We start from the raw sequence: 14612 nt of genomic DNA, 5'->3' as shown, positions 1-14612 counted from the left end.
TTTTACTTTTAATATTAGTTTTAATGTTTTTAAAGAAAAAATAGAAATTAAATCTGTCACATTATCACATATGCAAAGGGTGTAAATATATTAAACATATTCAATATAATTACAACTTGAAAATACTTTATTCACTACAAACTTTATATACATTTACTTCTTATATAAACAGATTTTTCATATATATATATGAAAACACAAAACTAATGACCTTGTACAGCCCTACTGAACTTTATTCTCTATTCCTGCTTGGCCCTAAGGGAAATTATTCCAACCTTATTTTTCTACATGGTCCATGTCATTCTGGATTTCCTTAGCTTTTGAAATATTACCAATGATAGGTAGGAAATTGTTACTGTTATAAGTGTGAGAAATATTTGTAATTCTCCTGCTTTTCTATTTGATGAAATAGTTTACCAGGTACTAATCAGAAAGTTTTAGAGGAAATTTTGCATTTGCAAAAATGAAATTCAAATGTTGAGCTGGCCAGCATTTATTTTTCACATTTATTTTGTATTTCATAGGCTTGATACCAGGCTTCTTGGTATTCTTTATGTGCTTTGTAAGGGTGAGGTTCACTCTGAAATTGCTCAGTTCACTGTTTATAAGACATTGGCAGGATCTGGAAAAGGACATGAATTCAGCTGCTGGGTCAGAAATGTCACCATCATGAAGTTAGAAGATGGAATAATGCAACAGTGTGCGGTACTTGTTAAAAAAAAAAGTGTGAGAGTGGATTCTGTAATAACTATGTCTGCTTTAATATTTTCCCATACAGGTAATTTCAATATCTTGTACTTTGTCCAGATGCAAAATAGTAAGCAATGTTTATTTTTGATTTAATGTATTTTGTTTAAAAGAGAATACTTACAATGATGTAAGCCTTTTTGATTCTTTCATATTTGTTTAAAAGTATTTTGAATTTTTCTGATACTGATTTAAATAAAAAAACCTGGGCTGTTTTAACCATCTGCCTAGTAGTCTGAGCCAGTGTTTGCCTTCAAACAATGGAAAGATTCGTACTGAACTTTAGAAACAGAGGGTAGAGTCAATTTTGAAGGCAGATTCTTTCAAAGCTTAGCAAATATGAAAACACTGGCATGACTTTATTTAAAAAATGAATCTCATTGAATTTGATTTTGTGCATTATTCTGTAATTCTTATTGTCAAAATTCAGACAAAAGGGTGAAAATCTTCTCTTTTATATTTCTCTTGTTTTACTATTGTCGTTTAAATTTTTGAACTTAAAAAATTCTGCCTATAGGTCTCAGTTTAAGGGCCATGAGTAGTGAGTGAATGATGCCAGCTTTTTTCTGGAAAGCACTGAAAAAATACTGTCTGGGTATTTCTGTCACACTAGAAGGGAGGTGCTCGGTAAGCAACACAACAATATGTATGTTCACAGAAGCCAAACCAAACCAACAATCCAACTGACGAGGCCAGTATTTTTCCTTAGAAATAAATGTCTTAGAAAATTCTACTGAATTTCTCTAATATGTGAGGGCCAGGAGTTACATTTTTCAAATGTATGATGCTTTGGTAGTGGCTGACGACATTAAATTTGAGGGCTAAACTTCACACTCGTATTTTACAGCTGAATATGGTTCCATATGTCTAGAACACTAATTAATGCTAGTACCATATCATTCATAAATTTAAGAAAATGATAACTGTTTTTACATATTAGGCTTTTTCTTGACACTTTAACATTGTATGATAAACATTCATATGTTTTAAGAATGAACATTCAAAAACATATTCAAACAATTAGATACTATATAATAATAAATCTGCTTATTTAAAACATGCACAGAAGCTTCACAGACTTTATTGAGCATATGGCAATGCTGTAATGACCACGTATTATTTCAGTATTCAATTTTAATTCTTTGAAGTTGTTGCATTCATTAAATGATTGAATGTGTAGGCACATTCGTATGTGTGTGTGTCTCTTCGTTTATTGGTATCATGAGAAGAAATTCAGCTGGAACACATATATTTAGCTTGTTTAGACTCTGAACACTTTGTAACAATTGGATATTTCTGGTTTGGGCTACAAACTAGGGAAGAGATTTGAGAAATAGACCATGATTTGCCATTGAATATTTGCTTTTATTCTGTTCTTCAAAAATACTTTGTTTTAATATTGTTGGAGGCACAACAATAAAGTGTTAGTATTATTTTAGACAAATATCTTTAAAAATCAAACCGAATAGTTTAAAGGAGAAGCTCGTACTACACATTCACATTCTCAGAAAGTTTCTGCTTTCTTAAGCAGGATTAACAGTATCCCTAATTCAAGGAAAGATGATCTGTAAGCACTGAGGCCTGGATGTTACTTTTTACACTTAAACCTATTTCTTGTTATGTTATGAGCCTCAGAAATGTGCTAGTATATGTCTTCTTCTAGTAAAATTGATGCTTTCTTAGGACTATTATCTCATTTCTTTCTGGTAAGACTTCTGAATAATCTAAGCAAATGAAAGAAAAGGTCTTTCTGTGGAAGGATGTGTGTTAAACTCACCCTCTTGCTCAGCTGGTATTAGTTCACATGTATCCAAACTGTTGTGCAGATTTGTTTTCTAAGAGGTAATTCGCTTTTCCACACCTTGCCTAGTTTACTCATATGTACCATATATTGGCATTTTTCAACCATATATTCTTTTGTCACACTTACGACTTTTTTCCCTAAGGAGTTGCCTTTGAAGATACTTTCTGATATTTTCTCCTAGTCCTTATTCTATTTTCAGTGAGGAGAGAGGAAGAGAACACAAATAGTATTCTTCCCCTATTTATTGGAATGTACCTTTACTGTTTTATAATCTAGCTATTTAAAAAATCTGTGAAAAAGAAAAAGAATGATAAGAATTTTCTATATATTCTTAGGGTCTTAACTGACTACTTTTTAGCTTGGTATTCAAAAATAAGTAATGGTCAAAAAGTATATAATTTTTTAAAATTTCACTTTCTCAGAAAAAAAATCATCAAGAGAATGAAATAAATAAATATACATTTGCCTAATGATTTAACTAGATTTCCTTTTCAGTTAAATGCCATGGAAGAAATCTTTAAATCTTTAAAACTTTACATTGTACAAAATGAGTTTTCTTGAGCAAAGATTTTCAGTTCCTACTTCTTGAGGTTAATTTTCCACTACTCTAGTGGGAAAATGAATCATTTAACTTTTTTTCCCATTTTATTTCTCTAGGCAAAAAAAGTCTATTTTATATAGATTTTGTTTCCCTTCACTTACAATATTATGTTTTAAAGATTCTTTAATCTCTTGGAAAAACTATATGTCATTTTAATGTCACAAATGTATATTGCAATTTGTAAATGAGATAGACTGGTGAGTTTACAAGTATTTTTCTGACATATTTTTGTTCATTGCATATAATAATTTAGAGTTTTCAAAGAATAAATTTAAAACCCATTTTATTTTGGGTGGAAGCTAACATGTTATTAGTGTCTTTGTCACATTTATACACTACCTTTCTCAATTTAACCATAGCTGCCTAAAAATTGCTTTCTGTTTCTAGAGAGTATATAGGACAGGACTGATAAATAGGAGAATGGGGGCCTAGACTGGCACAATAATGGCCTCACACTAATCTTTTACTTCAGGGAATGGAATTAAGAATATTCATCCACAGAGGTATAGGGTGAGCTTATGAAACTTGAAGTGGTGGAGGCAGATTTGGAATTCCTGCGAGAGCAGCCATTGAAACTTGGGTCTCTTCGCGTTGCTCTTTTCTTCCGACTGGACCTGGTGGTGTCTGCATCGCTGGGGTCAAACACGACTGTCATGGACTCCATCCTGGTCACAGTGTACATACTGCTTTGCCGGGTTGGATGAAACCTGGTGGTCTTGAGCTCTAGCTCATCATAGCTGGAAACTTTGATGAAAGGACACCAGCGAAATGCTCTCTTGAAGCCAGCTCGAAATCTGAGGAAAAGCAGGCCGCAGAAAGAAAAAGTTACTTTTTCAAGCAGATATGTCTTTCAGCTGCCACAGAAAATTCTGCGTAAGGCAGTTATAACAACACAGTTTTTGAGTTTGGTTTTCAGCCAAACTCTTAGAATTTATGTCACAGTATTGTTAATCATTTAGTTCTTGTTCGAATTGAATCTTAATTTCCCATTAATGAGAAGCATTGATTCCCAGCAATGAAAAGCATCTCATTCCCATCAGTGAGAAGTCATCAACAGCAAACGCATAGCATCAGGTAATCAATGTGTTAAAGAAACAGTATATTTTTCTAAAATAATTGTATGCATTTACATAGATATAATTGAATTAGGCTGGCCAGTTAAGGCACTTAAAAATGATATATTTCAAAATAGTTTCTTTCAGAAATGATTACATATTTATAAATTAAAGTCTCATTTAATGTTAGAATTAATTGCTAATCTTGATGGTTTTTATCTAATCATGTATGAAAGTGCAAAATCCTTATCTTTGTAAACCATTAAATGAAGTTGATTAAAAGTGGATGTAATGCTTGTGGGGTGGCGGGAATTGAGATATGGCTTATGCAATTAGTGAAAAAAAAGCAAGAGTTAATTACATATTTAACAAACTTAAGGCACGGTGTGGTAGAACCCCAACTGGGAAGAGAGCTTAGGATTTAACTCATGCAGTTACTTACATAAAGTCCCAATTCTACTTGCGAAAAAAACACATTGGCTTATTACAGGACTTACCAGCCCTGTGAAATTTAACCCTATCCCTTCATGTGCTGACCAGTACAACCAAGGTATTTTTATCTGGAAAGCAGATTTTATCTTTTTTTTTTTCTAGTCTTATATTTGACTATAAATATTCTCACTTTTCATTTTTTAACTTTATAAGCATCTTTCCCTTGACCACCGTGATTTCTTCACAAGCCATCTCCATAGAGGCTGCATGCTTTCTTACTCACCCCACCTCACAATGCAGGAAGGAGGACTGGAGGTCCCATTGCTTTTACAAAACCTTCTACTTCAAAGTTTATTTGTTTACAACATATCCTTTTTAATAAAGTCCGCTCACATATGCCATCATCTCTCCATCTTATAGAAATTATTCAAGAATTTCTAGAAAGTATCTTTATTTCTTTGAGGATTTGAGCATATTTTCAATTCTCCTTCAATCATGAGGGCACTTCTTTTTCTTTGGCAGGTAAAATTCTGAGGTTTTGGAGGAAGAAGTTGGCCCATAGAAGAATCATCCAGTTAGAACCCCAAGATCATTATTTGGGTCATCTAATTATTAATGTGTTATGCTTTATAAAGTGTGTATGGGAGTCTTAAAAGATAAAGCCTGTGCCTCTCTCAGTGAACTCTTAAATTTTCCCTTCTTTCTGCATTCTGAATTTGCACCAAGAAAATGGAACAACATCGTATGTTTTCAGCGAAGGTGGGTGTGACAAGCAACTTGCATTTCATAGTTTTGTTTTTACCTTTTATTCAGACAGCAGTAGATGATGGGATTGTACATGGTTGAGCTCATTGCCAGCCAAAAGCTAGCCAGGTAGACCTGCTGGATGTATTTCCATCTATTTAGTTGTTGATAGATTGCAGTGAGAATGAAGTAAATATGATAAGGCAGCCAGCAGATAGCAAATGTCATGACAACAATAATCATCATTTTGACAACCTATAAAGAAAAAAAAGTCATTTTTGACAAATATAATACTCATTAAATATAATAGTTCCAATAGCTTGTTGCAAATCATGCTTTTCTGCCAATACAGTTAAATACACATCATTGCCTAGGGAATAGTCAATATATTAAAAAATGGTGAAGCAATATAGGCACAGTTGCCTAACGTAAGTCTCAAGAAAGTATGCTATGTCACTATTCATTTCTACCTATCTAAGTGAATGGGTAGTGCTAACTCAAACACAGAAAAATATATTTTGATTGGCCTGAAGAAAATAAGTGTTTACAAAAACCCAGAGAGCCTGGAACAAAGAGAGATAGGAACTAGGATGTGGCTGTGTAGCCTGCATTGTACAATAGTGGAGACATTATCCCAGGAAATCAACTGTTAAGTCACTATGGAGGTTTACTAGGCTGCTAGGGCTGGGTTTGTTCAAGTCAGTACTCTTTTATAGCCTGACTATAGCTTAAGACTATTCAGATTTCTTTAATAGCCTGCTCACTACGCAACCTTATGAATATTAATTTGGTTTCTCTTATAATCTGATATTGGGGAAGATTTCCCCAAATAGTGATTATGTGTAAATATTCACATTAGTGTGAGGAAAATACTAACTTTAGATTTGCAAATAGGTTATTGGTTTATGCAACTGTTTTATGCATTAGCTTTTATGACTTTGGTAAGCATAGGCCATTTCCTTTGATTGTATACTTGTGAATGATAATATCCTGGACAGCTCTAATCAAAGTAGAATGTCAGCTATTCTCTTCCACTAGGCCTAAAATTCCTGAAGACAGAATGTCTTAATTATCTTTTTACTCCCAGCATCTGTCATAGTCCTTGGTATATAGCTGGAGATAAATAGATATAGAATGAATGAATAATAAATAGCAATGTACAATGAACAATGTTCATGTCTCTTTTGGGAATTTGGAAATAGTAAAAAGTTTAAAATAAGATACTTTAAGCTAAACAATTTTGAAGCTTACCTGCAGTCAGATTAAAACAAATCAAGGAAAGCTCTGATGTAAAGGGCCTATGAGGCACCTCAGAACTAGGAAGATACAGTATTTATGAAATGGACTTGTCATTTGACTGCAAATTAGGGATTCAAATGAAGGTTGGCAAGGTTTAGTCAGGAAAGACGTGATTTTAGAAATAGACAAAGCATGAAATGGATCAATGTGGAAGGTAACTCTTCCCTAAGGGCCAAATCACTGTACCATCCAGGTGACCAGCATTGAGCAGATGGAAATTGGCCATCAGAGTTGAAAATCCAGGTCAACAGCTCACAAAATGTCATCACTGGCCACACCACATAACATCTTTTGATTTTCCCAGTGTTCTTTAAATTACATTGCTTTCTTCTGAAAAACTGCTTTTGTATTTTTGCATTTTATTTCTCAGATTTCCTATTCATAATTCATGTATTTGTCAAAAACAAGTGATATAATTTAATTTACATTTATGCAATGTTTTACATATTTAACAATTGTCTTTCAATTGCACATTAGGAAATTGAGGCAAAAACCCAAAGGTCTGACCACTGTGATTCATGTAACTAAGAAAGATCTTTCTTGTCTTTTTACCCTCTATTTACAGATAAAAACATCTGTTGAATATCTTGAGTCTAGAAAATAACATTGAGAAAAACAGTGGTTGAGGACCAATTCCTCATCCTGAAGTTTACAATATAATGAAAAAAAGGAAATGTACAATTTTAATAAAAATGCATGCATTGAAATGTGGTGAGTATGAAAATGTGCAGATAAAATTTAAAATAATATGCGAATGTACTAGTTTATTGTAATAAAGAATGACTCAATACATGCCTACTAACTGTAGGCTCAGAGGATATTAGACTAAATGAAATGGGTCTACTGATGTTTTCATTGTTGAATTTGTGAGCATTCTACTATTCCTTGAACAGCGTAGTTAAGCTCCAGCCATAGATTATTTTCCCTGGCTCCTCCCTCTACCTAGAACACTCTTCTAGCCATGATTCCCAGGGTTTAAGTACCTCACCTCCTTCAAGCCATTGCACAATTGTCATTTTTTCTTTGAGTGCTATTCTGACCAACTAATTTAAAATCACAATCTGCCCTTCCAGCTCTCCCAGAACCTCTTAGCTTGCTCTTTCTCTTCAGTTTGTTATGTTTTTTCTTTATTTTGTGTCTCCTGATGCTGGACTATAGAAGAGCAAGGATTTTCTGTTTGTTTTGTTCATTTGTGTATTTCAGGCACCTAGACTGGACTTCATACATAAAGGGTACTCAGAAATTTTTTAAATGAACAAGTGAAAGTGACTATAAAACAAAAGAAACTGAAAGACACAGACAGTTAAGTAATGTCTAAGATTTTACTCAGTTATCAATTACTAGTATCATTTGGTTTTCATTTAAGAAGATGGACATGTGTATGTAAAATGAGCATGGAATTTACTGCTATTTCTGCTTTCAAGGCAAACAAGTTTAAAAAGAGAATGAGTCCAAAAATAATATAACTTTTTTTTTTTTTTTTTGAGATGGAGTCCCACTTTTGTCACCCAGGCTGGAGTGCAGTGGTGCGATCTTGGCTCACTGCAACCTCTGCCTCCCAGGTTCAAGTAATTCTTCTGCCTCAGCCTCCCAAGTAGCTGGGATTACAGGAGTGTACCACCACGCCCGGCTAATTTTTGTATTTTTAGTAGAGACAGGGTGTTACCATAGTAGCCAGGCTGGTCTCAAACTCCTGACCTTGTGATCCACCCACCTCGGCCTCCCAAAATTCTGGGATTACAGGTGTGAGACACTGCACCCGGCCTAATATTAATTATTTTTATGGGGCACATGAAAGCATTAGATTTCATTCTAAGCAAATGTTAAGAGCAAGTAAAATATCTTTGAGAATGTTAACATAAATTGTATTTGAATCATTTTATACAGACTGACTACAAACTCCCTATGCACAAAATTGTTTTCCGACAATTGCTGAAAACCTACTAAGGCTATCAGTCCTTTTAGGTAAATTTCAATTTTCAAAGTGCAAAAAGTTCAGACAAACATGCAAAAATTAAAATGCATGTGGAAAATGGAACAGAGACTTCAGATAGCTTTTAACTCACATAAAGAGGGCCTTTAGGACTTCTTGCGAAAGATTTATAAACATATTTAAAAAATTTTAAGAAATGCTTAAAATATTCCACAGAAATTTTTAAAAGTGAAACAGCTGCTATAATATATTTTCTGTACTTATTTCTATATAATACTGTTACCTTGGCACTCTGCTTACAAAATCTTGTAGTGTTATTTCAGATGATGAACTTTCTGGACTCTAGTTTTGATGTGAATGCAAACATAGGCTCTTGGGTGGGAGAAATTGTCTTGCTTTGTGAAATGCTGAAATCACAAAATTGAAATCACCCTCCTGATGAAATGCCAAAGAAAAGAGCTCTTTGAAGCATGAAGCTTGAGCAATGATAGATGTGCAGGTGCTATGAGCAGTTACCACTGTATTGCATGGCTGAACAATGGTACTAGTGCAGACAGGCTATGAACTGTTAAAGAGAAAAAAGAATCAGACGGTACACTTTCAGAAATTCTTGAGATTTTTAGGCAAGATGACAATCTGGGACAGAGAAGGTTCAAATCTCTCATCGTGTCTTAATAATGTTATTAAGTGGGTGGCTACCCATTATCCTTGGAAGCTTACAAGCAGGATGAAGGAGGAAAGTGGGGACATGTAATGTAGCCCTTACAAAGTTATAGTGCCTATTTTTAGCAGTTAAGAATCCAACTACATAGGCAGGATGGAACTGCATGTCCTCATATATTAGTGAGAATAAACTTTGCATAGCTTTCCTTCATGTATGGAAGGGGAAAGATCTTAGATTTTTGTATGCCATACAGATTAGAACTGAAATGCCTACAGCTGTTCTTATCCATCACATTAAATTAGTATAGGATGGATGATTTTGAGGTTTGGGTTGTAAAAGCAAAAATTAGTTTAGGAAGTTAACTAAAATGCTGACAACTATTTAGAAAACTCTAGGGGTCATATTCTTTGCTCCAGGATTGATTCTTTCTAAATGCTTGGAATAAAAATGGGCAGCTTGGTGTGACAAAAAAACAAAACAAAACAAAACCTCTTGTTTTGATTAGAATCTTCTTAGAGCATATGTTTTAAGAATCATCCCATGGACCACACCCTACCACTTGTTCATATCTGTTGTCTGTACAAATGTTCTCAAATGGATCATTATTTTCCTTTAAGTAAAAATTTCAGGCCATCTTTTTCTTTTTTTTTATTTAAGTTTTAGGGTACATGTGCACAATGTGCAGGTTTGTTACATATGTATCCATGTGCCATGTTGGTGTGCTGCACCCATTAACTCGTCATTTAGCATTAGGTGTATCTCCTAATGCTATCCCTCCCCTCTCCCCCCACCCCACAACAGTCCCTGGAGTGTGATGTTCCCCTTCCTGTGTCCATGTGTTCTCATTGTTCAATTCCCACCTATGAGTGAGAACATGTGGTGTTTGGTTTTTTGTCCTTGCGATAGTTTACTGAGAATGATGATTTCCAGTTTCATCCATGTCCCTACAGAGGACATGAACTCATCATTTTTCATGGCTGCATAGTATTCCATGGTGTATATGTGCCACATTTTCTTAATCCAGTCTATCATTGTTGGACATTTGGGTTGGTTCCAAGTCTTTGCTATTGTGAATAGTGCCACAATAAACATACATGTGCATGTGTCTTTATAGCAGCATGATTTATAGTCCTTTGGGTATATACCCAGTAATGGGATGGCTGGGTCAAATGGTATTTCTAGTTCTAGATCCCTGAGGTATCGCCACACTGACTTCCACAATGGTTGAACTAGTTTACATTCCCACCAACAGTGTAAAAGTGTTCCTATTTCTCCACATCCTTTCCAGCACCTGTTGTTTCCTGACTTTTTAATGATGGTCATTCTAACTGGTGTGAGATGGTATCTCATTGTGGTTTTGATTTGCATTTCTCTGATGGCCAGTGATGATGAGCATTTTTTCATGTGTTTTTTGGCTGCATAAATGTCTTCTTTTGACAAGTGTCTGTTCATGTCCTTTGCCCACTTTTTGATGGGGTTGTTTTTTTTCTTGTAAATTTGTTTGAGTTCATTGTAGATGCTGGATATTAGCCCCTTGTCAGATGAGTAGGTTGCGAAAATTTTCTCCCATTCTGTAGGTTGCCTGTTCACTCTGATGGTAGTTTCTTTTGCTGTGCAGAAGCTCTTTAGTTTAATTAGATCCCATTTGTCAATTTTGTTGCCATTGCTTTTGGTGTTTTAGACATGAAGTCCTTGCCCATGCCTATGTCCTGAATGGTAATGCTTAGGTTTTCTTCTAGGGTTTTTATGGTTTTAGGTCTAACATGTAAGTCTTTAATCCATCTTGAATTAATTTTTGTATAAGGTGTAAGGAAGGGATCCAGTTTCAGCTTTCTACATATGGCTAGCCAGTTTTCCCAGCACCATTTATTAAATAGGGAATCCTTTCCCCATTGCTTGTTTTTGTCAGGTTTGTCAAAGATCAGATAATTGTAGATATGCAGCATTATTTATTTCTGAGGGCTCTGTTCTGTTCCGTTGGTTGATATCTCTGTTGTGGTACCAGTACCATGCTGTTTTGCTTACTGTAGCCTTGTAGTATAGTTTGAAGTCAGGTAGCGTGATGCCTCCAGCTTTGTTCTTTTTGCTTAGGATTGACTTGGTGTTGCGGGCTTTTTTTGGTTCCATGTGAACTTTAAAGTAGTTTTTTCCAATTCTGTGGAGAAAGTCATTGGTAGCTTGATGGGGATGGCATCGAAGCTATAAACTACCGTGGGCAGTATGGCCATTTTCACAATATTGATTCTTCCAACCCATGAGCATGGAATGTTCTTCCATTTGTTTGTATCCTCTTTGATTTCATTGAGCAGTGGTTTGTAGTTCTCCTTGAAGAGGTCCTTCACATCCCTTGTAAGTTGGATTCCTAGGTATTTTATTCTTTTTGAAGCAATTGTGAATGGGAGTTCACTCATGATTTGGCTCTCTGTTTGTCTGTTATTGGTGTATAAGAATGCTTCTGATTTTTGTACATTTGTTTTGTATCCTGAGACTTTGCTGAAGTTGCTTATCAGCTTAAGGAGATTTTGGGCTGAGACAGTGGGGTTTTCTAGATATACAATCATATCATCTGCAAACAGAGACAATTTGACTTCCTCTTTTCCTAATTGAATGCCCTTTATTTCCTTCTCCTGCCTAATTGCCCTGGCCAGAACTTCCAGCACTATGTTGAATAGGAGTGGTGAGAGAGGGCCTCCCTGTCTTGTGGCAGTTTTCAAAGGGAATGCTTCCAGTTTTTGCCCATTCAGTATGATACTGGCTGTGGGTTTGTCATAGATAGCTCTTATTATTTTGAGATACATCCCATCAATACCTAATTTATTGAGAGTTTTTAGCATGAAGAGTTGTTGAATTTTGTCAAAGGCCTTTTCTGCATCTATTGAGATAATCATGTGGTTTTTGTCTTTGGTTCTGTTTATATGCTGGATTACATTTATTGATTTGCATATGTTGAACCAGCCTTGCATCCCAGAGATGAAGCCCACTTGATCATGGTGGATAAGCTTTTTGATGTGCTGCTGGATTCGGTTTGCCAGTATTTTATTGAGGATTTTTACATCAATGTTCATCAAGGATGTTGGTCTAAAATTACCTTTTTTGGTTGTGTCTCTGCCCGGCTTTGGTATTTATTAGGATGATGCTGGCCTCATAAAATGAAAAGGCAGGGGTTGCAATCCTAGTCTCTGATAAAGCAGACTTTAAACCAACAAAGATCAAAAGAGACAAAGAAGGTCATTACATAATGGTAAAGAGATCAATTCAACAAGAAGAGCTAATTATCCTAAATATATATGCACCCAATACAGGAGCACCCAGATTCATAAAGCAAGTCCTGAGTGACCTACAAAGAGACTTAGACTCCCACACAATAATAATGGGAGACTTCAACACCCCACTGTCAACACTAGACAGATCAATGAGACAGAAAGTTAACAAGGATACCCAGGAATTGAACTCAGCTCTGCAAGAAGCAGACCTAATAGACATCTACAGAACTCTCCACCCCAAATCAACAGAATACACATTTTTTTCAGCACCACACCACACGTATTCCAAAATTGACCACATAGTTGGAAGTAAAGCTCTCCTCAGCAAATATAAAAGAACAGAAATTATAACAAACTGTCTCTCAGATCACAGTGCAATCAAACTAGAACTCAGGATTAAGAAACTCACTCAAAACCACTCAACTACATGGAAATGGAACAACCTGCTCCTGAATGACTATTGGGTACATAACGAAATGAAGGCGGAAATAAAGATGTTCTTTGAAAGCAACAAGAACAAAGACACAACATATCAGAATCTCTGGGACACATTTAAAGCAGTGTGTAGAGGGAAACTTATAGCACTAAATGCCCACAAGAGAAAGTAGGTAAGATCCAAAATTGACACCCTAACATCACAATTAAAAGAACTAGAAAAGCAAGAGCAAACACATTCAAAGCTAGCAGAAGGCAAGAAATAAGTAAGATCAGAGCAGAACTGAAGGAAATACAGACACAAAAAACCCTTCAAAAAATTAATGAATCCAGGAGCTGGTTTTTTGAAAAGATCAACCAAATTGATAGACCGCTAGCAAGACTAATAAGAAAAGAGAGAAGAATCAAATAGATGCAATAAAAAATGAAAAAGGGGATATCACCACCGATCCCACAGAAATACGAACTACCATCAGAGAATACTACAAACACCTCTACGCAAATAAACTAGAAAATGTAGAAGAAATGGATAAATTCCTCGACACATACACCCTCCCAAGACTAAACCAGGAAGAAGTTGAGTCTCTGAATAGACTAATAACAGGCTCTGAAATTGTGGCAATAATCAGTAGCTTACCAACCAAAATGAGTCCAGGACCAGATGGATTCACAGCCGAATTCTACCAGAGGTACAAGGAGGAACTGGTACCATTCTTTCTGAAACTATTCCAATCAGGCCATCTTCTTCTAAGCACCAATTAGCAGACTAAAATAATATACTCAAGGGTAAGATGTTTTAAAAATTAATAAAAAGCATCAAAATTGAAAGTATTACTTCATAGGCTATTTATGTTTGGCTTTTGGTGCTTCACTTTCAAAGACAAAAGAATTTCAGTATCACATGAGTAAATACGAACTTAGTAATACCTTTGCAAAGAATGCAGGATGGCTCAGAAGATAAATTTGGCCAGTAATTTCAGGACTGGGTGAGAATATAGGCGTTTTATGTGAGTGTCATCTAAGAAATTGGGCACTGTTGCCATATCCAACTAACATGTACATTCAGTTAACATTAGCCTAGAGCAATGCCTGTAAGAAATTATGTCAAGCCCAAGCAAATGAAAAAACCTGTGTGGATATATACACAGTTATGGAAAATATTTGTGGGTGTGTGTTGTGCTTGCACTCTATTTCTTTACATTTCATTGGTCATGTTTCCTTTTTAAAGTAACTTTATGTTTTCATTGTAATCTTGATCTTTGAGAGCACTGTAACATTTCAGGCCTGTAGTGGCCTGAAACCAAAGGAAAAGATGCAACCACAAAAAGGAAGACAAGATTGATGGCATTAGAAAAGTAGGTACATTAAATCAGAAAAAATAAAGATTGATTTTATGGCATCATGGTTAGAGATGAAAACTTATAGAGGCTTTTTATGGCCTGAATTGTGCCCCCTACAAAATTCATGTGTCAATATTCTAATTCCTGGTACCTCAGAGTGTGTCTGTATTTAGAGATAGTGTCTTTAAAAAGGGAATTGAGTTAAGACTAGGTCATTAGGGTGAATCCTAATTTGATATGACTGGTGTCCTTATAAGAAGAAGAGATTAGGAAATAGACACAGAAAGGGAATATC

At 35.2% G+C, this 14612-nt stretch overlaps 1 protein-coding gene across 1 annotated transcript in view; it reads right to left on the bottom strand.

The window, feature by feature from the left end:
* TACR3 (tachykinin receptor 3) overlaps positions 1-14612 on the bottom strand; it is a 114903-nt gene continuing 100291 nt past the window's right edge. Inside the window, exons 4-5 of the mRNA XM_032174803.1 lie at positions 5442-5638; positions 1-3946 (exon numbers count right to left, since the gene is read on the bottom strand). Of these exons, the coding sequence (XP_032030694.1) occupies positions 3634-3946; positions 5442-5638 (510 nt within the window). The 3' untranslated portion in view covers positions 1-3633. The remainder of the gene's footprint in view (positions 3947-5441; positions 5639-14612) is intronic.

This window comes from Hylobates moloch, unplaced genomic scaffold (assembly GCF_009828535.3).
Source record: "Hylobates moloch isolate HMO894 unplaced genomic scaffold, HMol_V3 SCAFFOLD_2, whole genome shotgun sequence".
In the NCBI taxonomy this organism is placed as follows: Eukaryota; Metazoa; Chordata; class Mammalia; order Primates; family Hylobatidae; genus Hylobates; species Hylobates moloch.
Note: the sequence above shows the minus strand (reverse complement) of the source record. Positions and strands in the feature narration are given on the sequence as shown.